The sequence below is a fragment of the Falco naumanni genome, chromosome 8 (assembly GCF_017639655.2).
Source record: "Falco naumanni isolate bFalNau1 chromosome 8, bFalNau1.pat, whole genome shotgun sequence".
Lineage (NCBI taxonomy): Eukaryota > Metazoa > Chordata > Aves > Falconiformes > Falconidae > Falco > Falco naumanni.
The window spans coordinates 44,247,229-44,266,400 of NC_054061.1; the positions used below are offsets into that span (position 1 = coordinate 44,247,229).

Consider the following 19,172-nt stretch of genomic DNA (forward strand, 5'->3'; position numbering starts at 1 on the left):
CAACTTTTGCAAGATTTATTTTTAGTATATTATCTCTGCTTTAAAAAAAATAATCGTGCTATTTGTCCCTATTTCAGCTTGAGAGCAGTTTGACTAGACTCCATCAAGTTGTCCTTACTTTTGCTTTGCATTCTGTCTCTTCCCAAGTATCCAAAACAGGGTTTGGTAGAGCACTATGGGCTTGTTGATAGCATGTAGTCATTCCTCAGATAGCATAAGTGTGTGCAGTTGCAAATAGCTTTGTGTAAGATGTTCCCCATCCAGTAGAGTTAATTGCCAAAGTGTAATTTTTCAGCATCTGGTGTGGGCTATTTTGCTTGCCTGCATGGAATAGATTTAACCATGAGAAGTTTTCTCCAGCTGGTGGCAGAAATAATGAAATACTTGTAATCAGTAGGTCTCTAATAGGTTGAGGCTCCCTCTTGGGAGGGCATTGCTAAGTTTTTCACAGCTAGAAGCCACTCTCTGTACATAATTTCAAAACCCGGAGAGGTGTGAGGCCTGATGTGGGGGAAGTGAAAGGAGAAATGTCTTCCTAAAGAAATTTCAGCTTCAGCATTTTAGTGTTAAAGTCTTCTGAATATGGGGGTGTTGGAAAAGTGGTTGCATTCATACAGAACTTTCCGCTGTAGAAATAAAAGTGAATGACAGCCCTTGTTAAAACAAGGCCATTTTGTTTTCTGAAGCTCAGCAAATCAGGGAAAAAGAAAAGCACAAATTCAGTTTAAAACTTCAGTTTTTTCCTTTTGAAGTTTACATTTTGTGTTTTAAAAAAAATAATCCGGATTTTACAATATTGAAGATAATAGCAGGTACTGCTCTGCTTTTTTGTACTGTAAAACATTCACATCTATCATAGGAGAATGTCATAAGGGTTACTTTGTTTTGTGCAATGGGCACTTTCACTGATGACAGATATAAAGCCTCATTTAGATATGTATTGCTTGAGTTCAAGATGAGGGTGTTTTAGTTTAATTAGAAGAGGTTTATGGTACATATTTGGCAAATCTGATTCCATGTAATGCATAAACATGCTACCTGCAAAGGCTGTCTTGTTATCACAATGCATAGAAATGCTCACTCACTAAAATTTTTCTTCAGTCCTCCACCAGGACTCCATCTGTAACAATTTTGTGTTAGATTTTATTTTGTCAACATTGTCTTCTGGTATAAAGAAATATTAATCTATTTTGAAAATTTGGAGTTACCATTTTAAGAGTTACTTCTTAATCAGGAAAAAAATCAGGCAGTGACACTAGATTGTTTTGTTTTAAGGAAAAAACTATTTTTCTGCAACAGCTGCTTGAAGGGAGGCGTCGTAATAAATATTACATTGGTACAAAGAATACCATGGATCATTTTCTGGACAATCTGTGTGATAGCGTCATTGTTATAGTGATAGTAAAGTAAATACTTGGGATTTTGGGGGTATTTTTTTCTCCTTTTTATTACAAGGTTGCATCAAATCTTTTTGCAGTCTATTCTTCTGGTTTTTGCACATGAATGTCTGTAGCATTTCTCCTAAGCATTAAAATCACACCTGTTCAATATGTTGAGGTTTTTTAACCTGAGGTGCAACTGTTCCAATTTCTGTTTGTATTTGCCAACTCCCCCGCCCTGGAGGCAAACCTTGCTCATAAGGTTGCCTTATCAGGAGCTGCATGTCTGTGGCTGCTGTCTTCAATGCATGTAGTACAGTCTGTTTGCTGATTTCAAAGAAGCCTTTCACCTGACCTGCTTCTCTGTTGCGGTGCTAACTGCGTATGTTCAGAATACTGTTCTTTATTTGCAGCGTGTTTTATTGGATCCGAGTAGTGAGAAACTGTCCTAATAACTTACATTATTGACCCATAACAAATAAATGTCATTTTTTTTCCTTCTTCCCTTCTTTTTCCTTCTTTTCTTTGCCTTTTTTGGGTCAAGGGACCAAAGCGATTTGATATGTTATTTGGCACCACCTTTGGTGCAAATGCAGTTTTAACCAAGGAGGGATAGTAGAGGTTTTCTCTGAATGCCTATCATTTAAAAAGAGATGATACTTCTAACCTGACTTTGCTAACAGCATGTTTTGTGCCTGCTATATGGTAAATTGCTTTTAACAGCATGTAAACATTTTGTCTTAGGATCTAAAGGAATTTAAAAATTTCTTCTGGAAAGGAACAAAGCGTGCAAATGAGTTTATACACATGCTTCCATTTTGAATATTGCTATACAGACCTGCACTGCATGTGGATTTGCACACAGGTCATTTTTTTCTCTATCATAAGCAGAAAGCACAATTATTTCTTTAATTAGATAGATGTTGCTTAATTCCTTATTTATCAGTTTCCCCAGCCAGGCTTACATTTTTAGCTAAATTTCTCATGCCAGATGGTTGCCATTGATGCTGGAAAGTGACAAGCTAAATAAGACAGCAGGTTTTTAAAAATAATTTCAAGCAGGTTTGCAGATAATCAGACATGCCTAGAAAGAAATGGCTCAAACCTTAAAATTCAAGCATATGTTTGAGGTGCTAGTTGATCCATCTCCAAAAATCAAGAGCTTTTGCAGTCAGTGATGGTGTTGTCCTCAATTGCTTTTGTCAAGATCATTTTCTTACTTATCTGCTTCATTTTGTTCATGGATCTCAGACTTTACATATCCTAGTTAAGCATACAGGTAGCTGAAGTTGTCTACCTACTGACAGCCATCAAACAGGCAAATAGTATTATTTCTTAGAGAAACCATAAACCAGTCAGCTTCCCTAACAATGAGTTATATGAGAAGGTTAAGTTAATCTCATCTTAAACTTAATCTTTCCTTTCTCTAATACCAGTTCAGGGGCAAGATCTAGGTTCTTACTACTTGGGAAGAAATGCTAAAATGGTATTGTCATTTTCCTCATCACCAGAACTTGTGATCTATGTAATTCCAAGGAAGGAGCCCTTTTCATAGGCTGCAGTGATCCAAATGTCATGCAGGAGTGTTTGGGGAAATGACTCCCCTGGCCAGATCTCCTGAAAGTGGAGGCGCAGTCAACCAGTGTAGCTAATCATAACACTCAGTGAAAATCAGAAACAGAGACAAGTGCAATTGTTGAGAAACATCTTCAGTGATGAATGTCACCCCAGTGGTATACTGTTGCCTATTACCAAGTTGATTTGTATTTTATGATACCAACCAGCCCAGTCTTAACTTTTATTAAACTAGTTATACATAGACCTGTTGCAGGTATATCAGATATGATGAGGTGTTGTACCTACTGAATGCCCGTCTGGCAGTTTTCCAGGGAGCATTAAACAAAAGTATGTCAAAAGCAAACATAGCTTTTAAATGCATGAGAAATAGGGCCTCATTTAATGAATAAAATGTCCATTAAAAGAGTGTGCAGTAGATGGAAGGATCAGATTTTGTCAGAACTTGTTAAAATGCCTTCAGAATGATGCAGTGTATGGAGCAATGTTTCAAGCAAATAATATACACAGCAAAGTAAGGAAAGAAAAGTGGTGCTCAGAGTTGTATTCTCATTCCTTCATTTAGTGATCTTTCTGTCTGGTTTTCATTTGTGATTCTATCTGTACTTCTTCTCAAATTATGACAATTTCTTTATCATAAGATGCCTTCTTTAGTACAGAGTTACTTAGATCTTCACACTGTATGTGTGTCTTCTTCGTTTTCCAGGAAGCCATTGTATGGACTGTTTCAATATAACTCCAGAATGATTGGGCTAGAATCATTAGCTGATCCCTCCGATACCTGGGAAATTATAGAGACTATCGGGAAAGGCACTTACGGTAAAGTCTATAAGGTTGCCAATAAGAAAGATGGGAGTCTGGCAGCAGTAAAGATTCTGGATCCTATCAGTGTAAGTAAAAAAATACTAAACTGTAACTTCATTATTAATTTAGAAGAATTCTCAAACAGAGTTGAAATGTAAATCAAATATGTAAGAAACTGAAAGCATCCTGAAGGGAACAATTTTGCAGAATGCATTGACATAAGGCATTTGGTACCAGCACCTGAAAGCTGCAACTTTAAATTTCATAATCTTGTATATTATTTGAAGACAGTATTTACCTAGTTTCTTTTTCAGTTCTGTGTAACTCTTCTGGAACAAATTTATATATTTGTGCTTGGAGCATGCAAATTATAAGGCGGCACAGAGGCATTCTTCTTAGGGGTCTGCTATAGCAGGGAAAATACAAGATGGCCTTAATCTTAATGTTCTTAATTTATTCTGTGTACTCTCTTAAAATAATTACTTTTCCCATCACAGAAGTACTGTGAACTTTAGCGTATTTTATAGTTATCTAAGTGGATAATACTGTGAGGCAATAGTTAAGATAAGAACAGACGAGCATACCCCGAATTCTCAGAGGTAGTTCTTTGCCAGCTCCAGTTTTAATGGGTATTAAATGCCTAGCTTCCCTTGAGCTCTCAATAGCAGGTTTAATTGGCAGCTGCTCAGAGTGGATCAAGCTGGAGTTTGATCATGACAGTTGGGCTAAAATATTTACTTCAAAAAGTTACGTTTCTGTCATCCACCACTACTGAAATTTGTCTTGATGTTCTCTTGTATAAATCTGAAGAAGGTAATAAATAAGATCATATACTTTTTAGGAAAATGCAAAAAAAAGGAAAATGTATAGTAAGAGCTTAGATTTTGTAATAGTGACAATCTGTGCAGAAACAAGGAAAGATTCAGTGCTTATATACTGTGCTAAGTTGTGACCTGTGCTGATATTAAACAGTATTCTGTAATTGTCACAGAATTCTTTCATTAACAAATATTTAGTAACATTTGCTTATTTCATGGGTTTTGTTTTGTCTTATTAATTGTTTCTGGTGTGTATGTTTTCCTCATAAGAATGTCTTTGTTTTGCCTGATGACACCTTTGAGGTTTTGTGAAATTGTTCTGTGTTTGGTCGCATCTGATGACCACAGAAAAAAGAACAAGTCAAAGGTTCATGTTTTTACATTTAGCTTACACATTAAAAATATGCATGTTTAAAACCAGGTTAAAAATAATACATTTGTAATTTTCTTATTTACAACTGATAAAAGTTAAGTATAATTTTTACTTTTCTGGTTAAGTATATTATGCACTGAAAGAATCCTTGAAGAATAACTGCTTGCTTTACATATACTTCACATTTCTGTATGTAAATAAGAAAAAAATTGCATGATTTAGTGTGGATTGAATTCAGCTGCATTGAAGTAAAACCATTTAAAAGTACAAACTAATTAAAAAATGGTTCTTTTTATCCATGAGACTTTGTTCGTGCTTTGTGTGGACTTTCTGTGTTTATATGTTCTGTATGTTTGTATTTTTTATTTAGGATGTAGATGAAGAAATTGAAGCAGAATATAACATTTTGCAGTTTCTTCCCAATCATCCTAATGTTGTTAGATTTTATGGGATGTTTTACAAAGCAGATCAGTATGTGGGAGGACAGCTCTGGCTAGTACTTGAGGTAAAAACATTTTGATAACATTACATCTTAACTAGCAAATGTCGTTGGGTTTCTGGTTTTTATTGGCAGAAGAGTCACAGGCTATCATGATTGTCCTATAGGGGCTGTTAATCAAAGGGCTGGTGGTAGATGATGTGTGGTAGCCTACTGTTGAAAATTACATCCAAACTTTAAAAGTTTGTTTAATAGGGAATGTCCTCACATTTTATTTCTATTCATCTGCTATGTTCAGCCTCCAAAACAAAAAAATGCTTTTGCTAAGAATGGTTTGGCTAAAAAGAGCTTGATTTTTTTCATGTTGGAGGAAACATTAGATAAGACATTTCTTTAAACTTTCAGAGAGCTCAAGCACTTGAGAGGAATGCAAAAGACAATGAAGTAGTAGCATAGAGGGCAGTTAACATGCTGCAAAAGTGAACTGAGAAATGTAATGGGAAAGTCTGTTTTATGGTAATTCAAAACTAGAAGCTAGTTGTTGGAAACGTAGCACCAGAAATGCCTGCTACTAACTCTTCTTGTTCAGTGGCAATCAGTACTCTTGCTATGAAAAGTGTATTTTGGTGATCTTGTTGCCACTTAAGTGACTGCCAAAGATTGTTGCAAGATGAGCATTTCTTCTAGATGTTTTCTAGGCTTAATTAAGACAGGGCTTTGCATAGACTGATGAGCAGTAACAGACCATTCAAACATTTCTCTGTTATATCTAGACCAGTAAAAGTTAGTGTTCGTTTTAATTACTTTTTTTAAAAAATATTTACTTTATTTTTAATTACTTTAGTTACTTTTAAATAACTTTTTAATTACTGATAATTTTAGATATTCCACTCTCTGTTCTTGAATGGTGACTGGAATCGGAATAAGGAATCTTCATTTCTGCTTTAAGTTTTGGAATCCCAATAATACATCTAACTTCTATCTGTTGCAGAATTATGTAGCTTGATTGAAAACATTTGGATGTGTTTAATCTTAAATTTCAGTAACTATTTAAAAAGGAGCTTTAATATTTTTATTTTGATATTGTTTTTTCTGTATGCCTGCTCTCTTTGTGTTGAGTTTGGGCTTGGTTTCCCATGTGTTTTCTTTTTTTAATACAAGTGTAGTGTATCCAACAATTGCATCACATGTGGTATTATATATATATTGATATTCTGTATATTCTATATAACAAAATTTTAACAAAGTCATGACATATTCTATGTAACAAAATTGAATATAGAATCTGAGAGAGTTAGGTGTTTGTAGAGACCTTATCAATTAAGTATGTTCATTTCAGGTGTGTTTTAGTGCACATTACTCAAAGTATTAAAGAAATATGACATTTAAAAAATTGTGATTTCCTTATATGGATAAATTTACCAGACAAGGCAAACTATTTCTTGCCTTGGAATTTAAATGCAACTTTATGTATGCGTAGCAGTTAATTTTTATATTATAAATTAATGACACTTTTTCAGTAAAAGGAATATATAAAGTACTCAGACTTTGGTCCCTGAGTCTTTGATGAAATATATTGGTTGGATGTGTGTGACTTCCAAAATTTGTAATAAAAAGGTGGATTTTTTTTTCCTTTAGGCACAGTTTTGCCATGCTTACTCACTACAAGCAGGACCTTATTTTGAGAAATAACTAGGTTGAAGAAGGGTAGCAAAAGTGGACACCTTAAGTATTTTTATGATTGTGCAATTCTTGGACAGGTGTAGCACAGACAACTGTAAAGCAAGTTTCCCTACTTTTCCATCTAAATGTGCATCAGTCCACTTTATCACTTTATACCTAATGGTAATACTTTAAGTTTACAAGTTTATTTTGTCCCGGCTCTTTGACTGTCAAGAACAGTGTCACTGACAGCTGCAGTAGTGTTTGTGGGATGTATTTTTCAGTCAGTCATTCATTTAACATATGCTACCAAAACAGCTGTCAGTCTGTATCATTTTTCAATGCCAAGAAGTCTGGGTTTGTTTTTTTTTTAAGTGAAGGCATACTTTTCTGTATTTTCATTTGCAGGCTAGAGATAAGTTTAGTACAACCTGTCTCAATAGAACATTAAGTGCAATAAAAGCAGTAAACAAAAATCTTAAGACTTAATGGCTTGTCAGCAAATAGTTAAGCATGGAAAGAAAAACATGGGTTTTCTGCCTTGCAGTGATGAAATTCTCCTGTAAGTACATTTTATGATTAGTATTTAGCTGGATGCTACCACCTAATTTATTAAAAAAAAAAGAAAGATAAAATTCACTACTAATAAATTAAAAAGTGAAGTCATATTCCTGCAGAACTCATCAATGGTTTTAGTGATGAAATTTTGCTTCAGGAACTTATTTTCATAAAGGATGTCTTGTTCATCATGTGATCTGGTCCTTTCCATGAACTAAAACTGTTAGGCTAGTGAAATTTTTTGATGCAAAGGAAAGTTAGTAATAAATGAAGGAAAATGTGGACATTATGTGATTGAACCTATACACAATCCATAAAGCTATTTGAGAGATGCAATTGTAGAACTTCTGTTTTGGTACCATTCTCCTGATTTATGCTGTAGTATTTTAAACTTAATACTGATAACATAAGAAGATCTTGTGTTAAAATGCATGTGATTTCTGTATGGCAGATACATTGGTAAGGGTGCTGGCTGCAAAAACGGGTTTAGAGGAAAAAAATCAATGAAAGAAAGGCAATCAGTTCTCCCACCTTTATGTTGTTGTTGAACAATTATGAATGTTAAAGTAAGAAAAGGACAGAGAAAGAGGAGAAAGGAAAGAAGCCAATAGTTTCTTAGAAGGGCATAGACAGTAAACTAATGGTGTGGGTGAAAACATATTTATAAAGATTCTGATTTTACTTTTTCTCCTCTTTTGATGTACAGCAGCCCATTAGTGGGAAATGCTTGCAAGAAGCTGCTTTTCTGGATCAGAATGTTTCATCTTAGTTGTTGGCAGCACATGGCATCAAACCTGAGTATAGAGATATGGTTTCTGTCTACTTTATATTGCCTGCCAGCAGCAGCATTGATGGAGCGAAAGTTTAAAATGGCTGTAATTTGTTGCCTACCAGTTATCAAGTGCATCCATCTTTTCTGTCTGGCCTTTTCTTTGCACAAAAGCAGTTTTTCAAAAAGACAATGCATGTGTTATTGTGAAAATACTTAAATAATGTGAATTGGACTTATAAATCCTCTTTTAACAGCAAGATACAGTCCTGTTCATAATATTTAGATTTTTAGTTACTTTTTATAAATTACAATTCATAGTCTTCAGTTTTCACTTCCCTCCCCCCACCCAGGCTGCTGTGATTTATTATTAACATTGCTAATAAAAAATGTTCTAAGGTGGGGTGACAGCATAAATAATTGCAAGGTAAAAATCTAGTTGTTCCCAGACTCATGTTGTAGTGCAGTTTCACAAGGTAGATGTTTACAGCCTAAACAGTATATTGCGTAACGAAGGGCTTGTCTTGCTTTTCCCCTCCTACCCCCAACTCCCCCCCTTCACAGCTGTGCAATGGAGGTTCTGTCACGGAGCTTGTCAAAGGCCTGCTGAAGTGCGGCCAACGGTTGAACGAAGCTATAATCTCATACATCTTATATGGTGCTCTCTTGGTAAGGATGTTCATTGGGCTTGTAATGACAGCAGAGGGTGCAATTTACTCATTTCATACATACATTTTCCATTTATAAAGTATGGTAATGTTGACAATATTATGCGGGCTATTATAGTAGCAGGGGTTGTTTCAAGCGTGTAATCCAGTGCACAGATGTTTCTGTAGAGTATGTGCAGATTGTCTTCATTACATTCCTTAATAGTAGGGTAATTGTTTTTAAATAAGGGAGTAAACTTATTTTTGTTACTGCTGGTATATAGGGCCTTCAGCATTTACACAATAACCGGATCATACATCGTGATGTGAAAGGGAACAACATTCTCCTGACAACAGAAGGTGGAGTCAAGCTCGTTGACTTTGGTAATGACCACTTCCCATTTGTTTTCCTGATACATGCAGTTTAGCCAAAGGCATCAATTTACTTTCCCCTGGGAAGGCAGAATGCCATAGTGAGACACTTTTTCAAAAGGATACTCGGAATATTTTAAGAACGAAAAATGGAGAAGAAACCTGATACAGCAAGACTAAAAATTCTAACCGAAAATCAGTAAGAGACTTTTAACTTAAAAGCTTAAACATAATAATTTAAATATTAAAAATAATTCTGAAGGTACTGTTTTATTTACAAAGCTCTTTTACGTTTCACAAGGTATGTCAGTTTCAGGGCATTTGTCCTAATTTAAATTTAGATACTCTATCCTTTGCATATGAAAAGGAAACATTCTTCTCTTATAAATGGCTTCTGCTAGCCTTAAGCATATTTTTTCCCCTCTGAGCAGAAGGTAAAATGGTCCCATGGGTCCAAAACCCAACATCCATTTAATTTGTTATTATTGCTGTTAGATTTGAGTGTTGCCAGTCTGGAAACATCACAAGAAACAGGAGAGAGAGAAAGAGAGGCAGGCAGAGAGAGACACAAGTAGATAGAAAGGGACTTGGTAATAGAATTGCTGTCAGTACTCACTTCAGCAAATTTTTCCCCATTTAAACATGCACTTAGAAAAATAAGAAATGAAAGTCCACCAGATATGTATGCAAGGGAATAGACAGTTTTATTAAAGGCAACAAACAGGTTATTAGTTATATGATTTACTAATGAATCCGTATAATGCATAAGGTAATTGTCATTGAGAATAGGGTTGTGTGAATAACAAATCTTTGTTTAGCAGTGCATGAAGGTAGAGAAAAATGTTCACAAAATGAGAATAGTGTAAAATGGTTTGCCAAAAACCTCTGCAAATAGTAATAAAAAAAAATATTCAAAAAATATTAAATTTATGCACTGGAAAGGAAATTTAATACTCTAATTGTCATGGTATTATAAATTTAACATAAAAATCTATTGAAGATGCTAAAGTAAGTTGGGAAATGAGATACTTCAGTATCTTCTAGGGACAGAAATTCATTATGTTGAATGGTGAAGGCAACAATTAAAATAGTGCTGGGAGAAACATGGCCTAAAGCAAAACTTCAAGTGAGTCCCTGACCCAGTACAAGAGAAGAAGATCCCTTCTCATTTGGGGGAATTTTGGCAGTATGATCTTTGTTTGTAACTACTCCATTCTGCAAAAAGTTGGCTTTTCTCCCCAAAGTCAAATGTTTTCATGAGATGTATCAAAGGCCTTAGCTGCAGCAGAAGCTAGGTTTAGACCTCTGGCTTCCATGGGCAGATCAGTCTGCTGCAATGCTAAGGGGCACATTCAAGGAAACAGGGAATCCCAGCCTTTGTGGTGTCCCATGGTTCTCTCTGATTCCACGTTTAAGTTTTAGGGTGTTTTTTTTTTTTCCTTTTAAGTTCAACAGTGATGCTGGAAAATCACAACAAATATGACTACCTCAGAAAAAGACATGAGTTACATCTCAAGTGTTTCCTAACACTTAACCATTAGGAAGCACCAAGAAATGCCCACATATCTGTGGGTTTCCTGACTAAAGAAGCATTAGGCAGCAAGCTTTCATTAAGTTGCTATTTTTCCCCTCTAGCCCACTGCTGTAGGCATGGAAGGGACTCTGGGAATAAAGTAGGTCTGATGACAGGTGATATTGTTTGTAGAACTGTTTGTCTTGTTGCAGAAAGTGGAAGATAGGTAGTAAGAAATGTGAGTTGAGGAGAAGGGACTTGCAGTTCAGACAGTTGAATGGCATCGAATTGGAGACTATTCTTGCTTCTGCCAGTGTTTCTCTGTGATATTAGGTCACTTGAACCAAAATTTTTAAGCTGTCCACTCTGTTCCTCATTTTCCCAAGAGCCACTCTGAAACATCTTGTCCTCCTTTGCAGAAGAGCTAAGAGTTTTTGAACTGCAGCTGAGATCTATTACAGCTCTACTTGAGGCATGTGGAGTGTCTGAAAACTGAAAGATCTCAGATTAAGTACCCAAAACCAGTGGATGCTTTGGTTATTTTTAGGTTAATCCCTGGAACTAATAATCCTCTCCCATTTTGCAGGAATGTTAAGGAGATTTATTGTTTGATGAGGAGGGAAGGAAACATGTCAAAAGGAAAATAAAAATTTTAAATTTAGTATAGGATTGGGTATACTAAATAAGTGACTAGAACTCACATTGATGGAGATTAAAAAAATATTAAGTGACTACCTATTCAGTGAATGCTATCCATTCTATCCACAGAATGAGACAGAATATTGAAGAAAAAAAAATTACTTAATATTCAGGGCTGTACATATGGATATTGGGTCACAGAGAAGATTACACAATTAGCCTTAATTGAGGCTTTTTTTTTTCCTTTATTGCATGACTGTAGAGCTTGCTTTTTCAATGTAACACACATTTCTTCCCTCAACTGCTCTCGACAGTATGATACATTTAAATAAATGTTGGTAACAATGTAAGTCGACCCAAAATGTCCGCAACTTATAATTCATTTACAGTCGTGCTTGCTCAGTCTCCTGCTGACTCCCTCTCTCAGCTCTTCGGTATTCTGCACTGTTTGGGAGTGTCCGTAGGTAGCAGCTACAAATTCAGCTAGCTGAAGAGAGATCAAAGTTAAATGCACAGAGGCTTGCTGTAGGTCCTAGCCATTAACTGTTTCACAGCAGTACTCAGGAAATCACTGAAGACTTGCAATCACACTGAAAAATGAAAAGTACAGAATTGAATGTTGGAGCCAGCAGTTAAATTATTTAACTTACAAATCGTGAGTCCCGATTTCTTATTTATTGGCATCAGGCATTGTGTATTACATGTTTCTGCCTGTTTTTGTCTCTGGGCAATGCCATAGGAACAGAGCGCTGTGTTTTTTGGTTTTAAACAATGTTAAGGTGAAATAGGTTTTTAAATCAATATTGGGTTTATGTCAACTTTTAGAAATGCTCCTGAACTGTACAATTCAATTATATGTTGACCAGAGCACAGGAGAAGATTTGCAATGAAAGTTCATTCTGATTTGTTAATGTTGTTTGATTTCACTCTAGTTCTTTCTTCCTTTTTTCAGCAGTGCTTCAGTAGTCCAGCCCCAATCAGCGAAGCACTGAATCACACCTTTGTTTTAAGCATGCGCTTAATTCCCTAAGTACAAGCCACAGCACGAGCTTGAGCTTCCTGCTTTTCTCAGTAGAGAAAGGTTTAAGCAAGTGCATAAATGTTTTGTTGAACAGGAGCCTCTGCAAATACTCTAGTGACCAAGTTTCCTGCCAGTGCTGTTCAGGGAGTAAATTTCTGAAGCAGAAGTTTTGAAGTCAAGTCATAATTTGAATAGTTCCTGTTTGTACTCATGAAGACAGCAGAAGTCTATCATATTTAGGTGCCAATTGAGTTTTCGAGTTTGAATGAAAGTGTTTCACTCTGAAAGTTGTTCACAAAAAACCTCTCAGCAATTCTGAATGAAAACAGCAAGCTGAAATGAATCAAAGAATTCAGTACAAATGCTGCACCTACTTTGGCCAGGCGTTCTGCCGCTGTACTCCCAGGCTTGGGGTTTGTTTTCCAGATACTTGAAATAAACCAATGAGATGACAGAATGAATTTGAAGCCAAGTTTTTTGGATCTGTTTTATTGCAGGTGTTTCAGCCCAGCTCACCAGCACACGGCTGCGTAGAAACACCTCAGTGGGAACACCCTTTTGGATGGCACCTGAGGTAGGCAAATGTTCCTATCTGGGTCATCTCCATTCGTCGCAATGTACATTTTGTTGCCACTACCACATAGTGGGAGAAAAGGCTCTCTTTTCTTCCCTCCCCTGTGGCTGTGTTTCTACTTTATATCTAGTTCAGTAAAATGAATGTAATATTAGAATATACAAAATGGATTTCTAATAATCTTCATTATTTTCGTCTCTGTGATGTTTCCATAAAAGTACAGATAATCTTCAAATAACTGAGGGTTTCCTTGAAAATTTTATGACTTTCCAATGAAATACTGTATGTTTTGGTGTGCCTGTCTGTGCTTCTAAATACAGACTGAGAGGAGAAGCAGGAATTCCTGCATTCCTGTCTTGCAATGGGACTCTGCAAAACCCTGACCCAGCTATGTGTTCTTTAAACTTTATCATTGACTGGGGACCTACACACTTAGGCACATGACCTAGCATAGATTAAAAATGGAGAAAAATAATCTACAGGTGGCCTAGCCAAGTGTCTTAGAACATATTTTACATACTACTCTCCAGACAGAACCCTTTTCCTTCTATTTCGTGAAGGTCTAGAAAGTTTTAACACACTGTTGAACTGTCCCTTACGTACTTTCCCTAAATTTGGGGTGAAAGATGTTAAAATATTTGCCCTCCCCACTTTAAGAAACAGGAAGTACTTTTGTAAGGTATAGATTATGAAATTTAAAAATAGGGAATGAAAAAGGAGTGGTTTGTTTGTAAGTTGCTAAACCTTCGTAACAGTAGCAGCCTCATTTATGTTGAAGACCATTAGACTTACTCGAATTTTGAGGAATTTGGGAAGGATTTTGCATCTGTTACAGATGCACACAGATCTCTTTCTGTATGTCAAACATTAAAAGTCATTCAAACATTTGGTTTAAAACATTTTATACTTTTTATATATCTATTTCTGTTGCTAAGGAAGGCTGATTATAGCTGAGCAGAGAAAAGAAGCTGCTGTAACGGATCCAAAATTGATCTTGCACAGTGTCACAAAGAATGGTTGATACTTTACCATCTCCATAACAACCAGTTTACGTCACAAAGGAGACACAAGATACCTTAGAAACCACTGTGCAAGCATTATTTATGGAATCACCTTGGTTGGAGACATTCTGAAACCTTTATAAAATACTCCTCTAGGCAATAATGGACATACTATGAAATATTTTATTGAACTCTGATTATTAGAAGTTATTTTTACACTACTGTTTTATCTGAATAATTGCCATCAAAGGCAGTAATTGCACGAAATTTATTTTCCCATCATGCTTGAAATTACTCATTCTCAAGATAAAAAGCCAAAGAAATAAGCAGGTTTTGATCTGAAAAATTTTGACCTGAAAATACAACATGCTTGTAACCGAGATATGTTATGTGCATAGCACATCAGAACAGAAATAGAGCTAGCTTTGAATGCTTCCTTTTTTGAAAAGATTTGTCAAAATAACCAACCCAGTACCATAAGCATAGTAACTCATATCGCACTTGCATGCCTGTGTGAGCCACGGTGATCAGGCTTCATAGATGTACCAATCTGCAAAACAGCAGTGAGATGCTCAGATGCCCATTATGCTGTTGTTGAAATGGCTTTTAAATGACAAGTTGCATAACATTCATGCTCAAGTCACTACAGTTGCTTTCTTCATGATCATATGAATGACATATTTCAACAAACTTGCAAGGTGCAATTTACCTTACTTCTGGGGAGATCTTTCTATTTTTAAAATGTTCAGCCAATTTTTTATAGAAAGAGGAAACATCAGGACTGCAGTAAGCTTAAAAACTCTGCTTGGGTAACAGCTTATTAGGAGCAGTGTTTTCTAGATGCAACTGCGGTGAGACCAGTAACAACTAGAAAAGCATTTAACAGTAGCAAAAAAGCTTGCTGCCTAAAGGTTTTGATAGCATAGAATCTATGTCAAACCCAAAAATACCATAAAATAACGGAACAGGAATGAAATGTTACTAATAAGAGAAATAGAAATCGTGAAGACTAGGATTTTTGATTTTTTAAATTTTTTATTTAAATTGGACTTTTACTATCTGTGTATGAAACATAGCAGCCTCAGTCAATGCATAAGGCAATCATAGGACCTCATCTTATCAAAGGGTGAGAAAGATGGCTTTAATCTGAAGGGGGAATGGAGAGGGGAGATGAAAAAGCTTGGCTTGGAGGAAGAGACTACAGCAGTGCTTCAGAGAAATGAATCTTGTCAAACGAAGCTGACAGGGAATATTTTCCAGGAATTTCTGGGAAAATAAAACCTGGAGAAGAACGATGCAAGATTATTCAAGCTGACAGATAGGAATAACTGAATATAAGCAGGAGACAAATATGCTGGGAACTAGAATCACTAGATTAGCCTAGATCAGGAACAGTCTGCATAATAAGGAAAACCATTGTATTTTATGGTGAAGTTTGAAAAATATATCAAAGGAATTATATGGCATGGCACTTGCAATAGCAAAAGTTCACAGGGAAACAGCAGTGAGGGAGGATGATGTAAGGTGTTCTGTTAGCTCAGTGTTCTTACCAGTAGCATGAAAACCAGCAGCTTTGAATGACTTGAATATCTTAGAGGGCTTTTTTTTTTTTTTTTTTTTTTTTTTTTTTCTGATGACTGTGAGGCTTGTTTAGCAGCAACAGGACAAATCAAAAGGATTTGCCCTTGAGCATTTGTTTTGAGCAGAGCATGTGAATTGCAAAAATTTTGCTGAAAAATGATAATACAGGGAAAAACTAGGCTGTGTGGAAGCAATGGAGGAACTTAGCAAGGGTGAGTCAGTTTGAGAGCAGTGTAAACTCACTGAACATCAGTCATTACTGTTTAACCTAATGAGTATTGTCTCACACAGACATCCAGAAACTGCAACACTGAATACCGGCATGCCAAAAAAAGAGATAAATAAGGCAAGATAGTTTAAGTATGGAGGATGTTTAAAGTTGCCTGTTGCCAAACACTGAAGTTACCTAAAATCTGCTTCTATCATGCTGCAATAAATTGTGTTGAAAGCTAGCAGGAGGAATTGGTTTTGAAACTTTTCAACTGAACTGTCTTTACTTCTCTAGTTCTAAACCTTAACGCGTCTTGTGTTCAGCCTTCAGTGCAGAACTGAACAAAGTCTAGTTCAAACAGAATTGCAGTTTTCCTTTTTCCCAAACATTATCATGATCTAGCTGGAAGCTTGACTCTTGAAACAAGCTTTTAGAATCTGAATGTGTTGTCTTTGGCCCAGAACTAGTTTTAAGAAGAGAAATAGAAAAAGATACCTGAAGTCAGAAAGAACTGGAGAAATACTGAAGATAATTTAAAACCACAGGGAGTATGCTGTTATATTTTACTGATAACTGCTAAAAAATGACAATGGTGCATGCAAACTTAGGTTTTAAAAGGAACATAATTAAAACTTTTGATCCTTTGAAGAATTACGTGTTGAAATATGACACATGACAGTAGGAAAGGCTGAGACATTGGTAAAGGTATCATGTGAGTTAACCAGAGGTAAAATCTTGGCTCTGTTTTACTATTGATTTCAGAAGGATTTCAGATGTCACAGCATTATTTAAAGATGTACCAGCTCTGTATTTTCGATATTTGTTATCATCCTTCCAAGATGAAGTAATGATCAGTAAGACTGCCCCAGAGAAAACAGATTGTTCTCCTTCCCCCTGCTGAATCGAGGCATACTTCCTGGGATAAAATTCGGTACATATGAACATCAGAATAAATTTCTGAAGTGTTAGAACAATAAGTGACTAGTTTAAGTTAATTTTCTTTTTCTAATATTCCTTTCTATTTTTTTAAACTTTCAATCTGATCATATGTGTGTGCAATGAAACTAATCCTGAAACAATGAGTATCTGCATTGTTTCAGTACAAAACTGTGTCTCTACTTAATCTAAAGAAAAAGCAACCAAAAAGTAATCTGCATTAATGTAGTTGAAAAATATATAAAGGGGAAAATCTAATTTTGCAAAGACTCATAGCAGCTTTTCCACTGAAGTCAGTATTCATTACAGTAAGGGCTGTGTTCAGGCCTTAGAATGGGGTCAACAGAGTATCTTTTGGTAGATTAGGGCTGATTTCTCTTATTTACCTCTCTCTGTTGTAGGAGACCTGAAAAATTTACCAAGAAATCCATTTAATAGTAAATATATTTAATGTGTAGTTAATTGGTGACTTGGAAAAACAGTGTGGAAAAGATAACATCACTAACCTGGGCTTATGTTTTTAATTAACTCTATAAACAAGTACAGTGATATATCCCACTGAAACTATTCAATATATTCTTGTTTTGTCACACTTTAACCTAGCTTATTTGTCAGCCTTTTGCTTACATCATGGGACTCAAGGTCAGCATCTTCTTAATAGCTCTAGGTCTCTTCACTTTAATTCCGTACTAGCTAAAATTAGCTCTTCTGATATGCACATTTTCACTATACTTTTAAATGCCAACTAAGCATGGCATTTTGTAAATGCTGCTTTATAATGAACTGTAGGAATCCACTTAGTATAAATAGGGTATAGATTTCAAGAATGTATGTAAAGTTATTCTTAATAAAATACATTTAAAACCAGTTGTACAGTGAAACAGTATGCATATTTTGTGATAAAGATACATAAGATTCTATGCATCTTCTCTAATAGAAAAATTTTAAAAATATTTCCTTGTAACATCTTCCATGAAGGTATAATAACTATACTCGTACAGCTAATGGTAAGATAGATTACTGAATTAGCTCGTATTACAGGTTGGGTTTTTTACCTAGTGAATGAGATAAGATTGAAAACCAACTTACAAAAAAATAACTGATTGTCCTTGGAAGGAACTTGACAAATGGGAATAGAGAAAACTTCTGCTGCTTTCACAGAATTTATGTTTATCTGGCATAATGATTAGTTACTAGTGAAATACTGGAAAATCCCACCCATCTAGTGGGTAAAAACAATCAATGCTATAAATAAATGGTAAAAAAGAATGGTAGCATTAAATCATTCATAACTTATATTTTTATTACATTTTGATTTGAACAATTGCTTGTTTGACATTACTATATTTATGATAGTGTACTGAGCCTATGGTGTAAAGGAATTGCCTACTTGGCATACATTTTGAAATCAACATCCTGCTTTCAGTAGTTAAAGTAGTGGAACACCACGGTGTGTTAGAAATTATTTTGAGGGAATATTAGCTGTCCTGTTGAAATGCAGTGCTGGGTCTGAGTGCAGTCCTGTGGTACATGTGGTAAATAGGTGTGGCCATGCTGGAGAGGCGCTACTATAGTGTAAGTATGGGAAGGCAGGGGGAGAAGTGGTGGGAACCATTGCTCTAAATAGATAGGGCAAAACTGTGGAATAACTGAGGGACACAGGAAGTGAAATGACTTGCTTAAAGACTTACAGCAGGTCACTGGGAGAACGTGGGATAGAATTATGTCTCTGAATGGCCATGTGTGACTAAAATGCTATAGTTGTGAGATGTCACCTTCTGAGAATTTAGTGGCCTGATTTAAACAAAATTACCTTTTGGGGAACATAGATCTTTAAGAATTTAATAAAGAAATAAAAGAAATGGCAGTTTCTGCCCTGGGTTTTTTTTTCTCTCCCACTTTCTTGATTTTCTGTGGCTCTCAAACCCAAGCTTTAACAAGCTGCAGTAGCAAGAAGTTATGATAAAGTTGCTTAAAGTCCAGAAGGAAAGCAGTAGAATTCAGAAAGTGGAATTGGAATACATAGGTTTCTTTAAAGGAGATGACACACAGAGGCAGAGTATGCAGCAGGACAGCACCAGCAAGCTCTCCCTGTAGAGCTGGACCTGGCAGAATTCATCACCACCTCCTTTGCCTCCAGGAGAACTGACCTCCTTATGGGCTAGCATGGCAGGAGGGGGTTGAAAAGGACATGGCAGCTGGATGGAACCTCAGGGAACTTGCCGGTAACCTTGATAACATGACCATAATCTTGTGAAGGGATGTGGCAGGACTGCAGATGCTTCTGTTTTGTTCTAACT

At 35.8% G+C, this 19,172-nt stretch overlaps 1 protein-coding gene across 11 annotated transcripts in view; it reads left to right on the top strand.

Annotated features, from left to right (window-relative positions):
• The window catches only part of MYO3B (myosin IIIB), a 207,275-nt gene that overhangs the window by 23,725 nt on the left and 164,378 nt on the right, over positions 1 to 19,172 (top strand). For all 11 annotated transcript variants that reach the window (XR_005829438.1, XR_005829436.1, XR_005829437.1 and 8 more), the window contains 5 exons: positions 3,661 to 3,844; positions 5,320 to 5,454; positions 8,942 to 9,046; positions 9,309 to 9,408; positions 13,067 to 13,143. Coding sequence is in view for 7 of the 11 variants with exons in the window: in XM_040604665.1 (XP_040460599.1) it covers positions 3,661 to 3,844; positions 5,320 to 5,454; positions 8,942 to 9,046; positions 9,309 to 9,408; positions 13,067 to 13,143 (601 nt within the window). In the remaining 4 variants the exon portion in view is untranslated. The remainder of the gene's footprint in view (positions 1 to 3,660; positions 3,845 to 5,319; positions 5,455 to 8,941; positions 9,047 to 9,308; positions 9,409 to 13,066; positions 13,144 to 19,172) is intronic.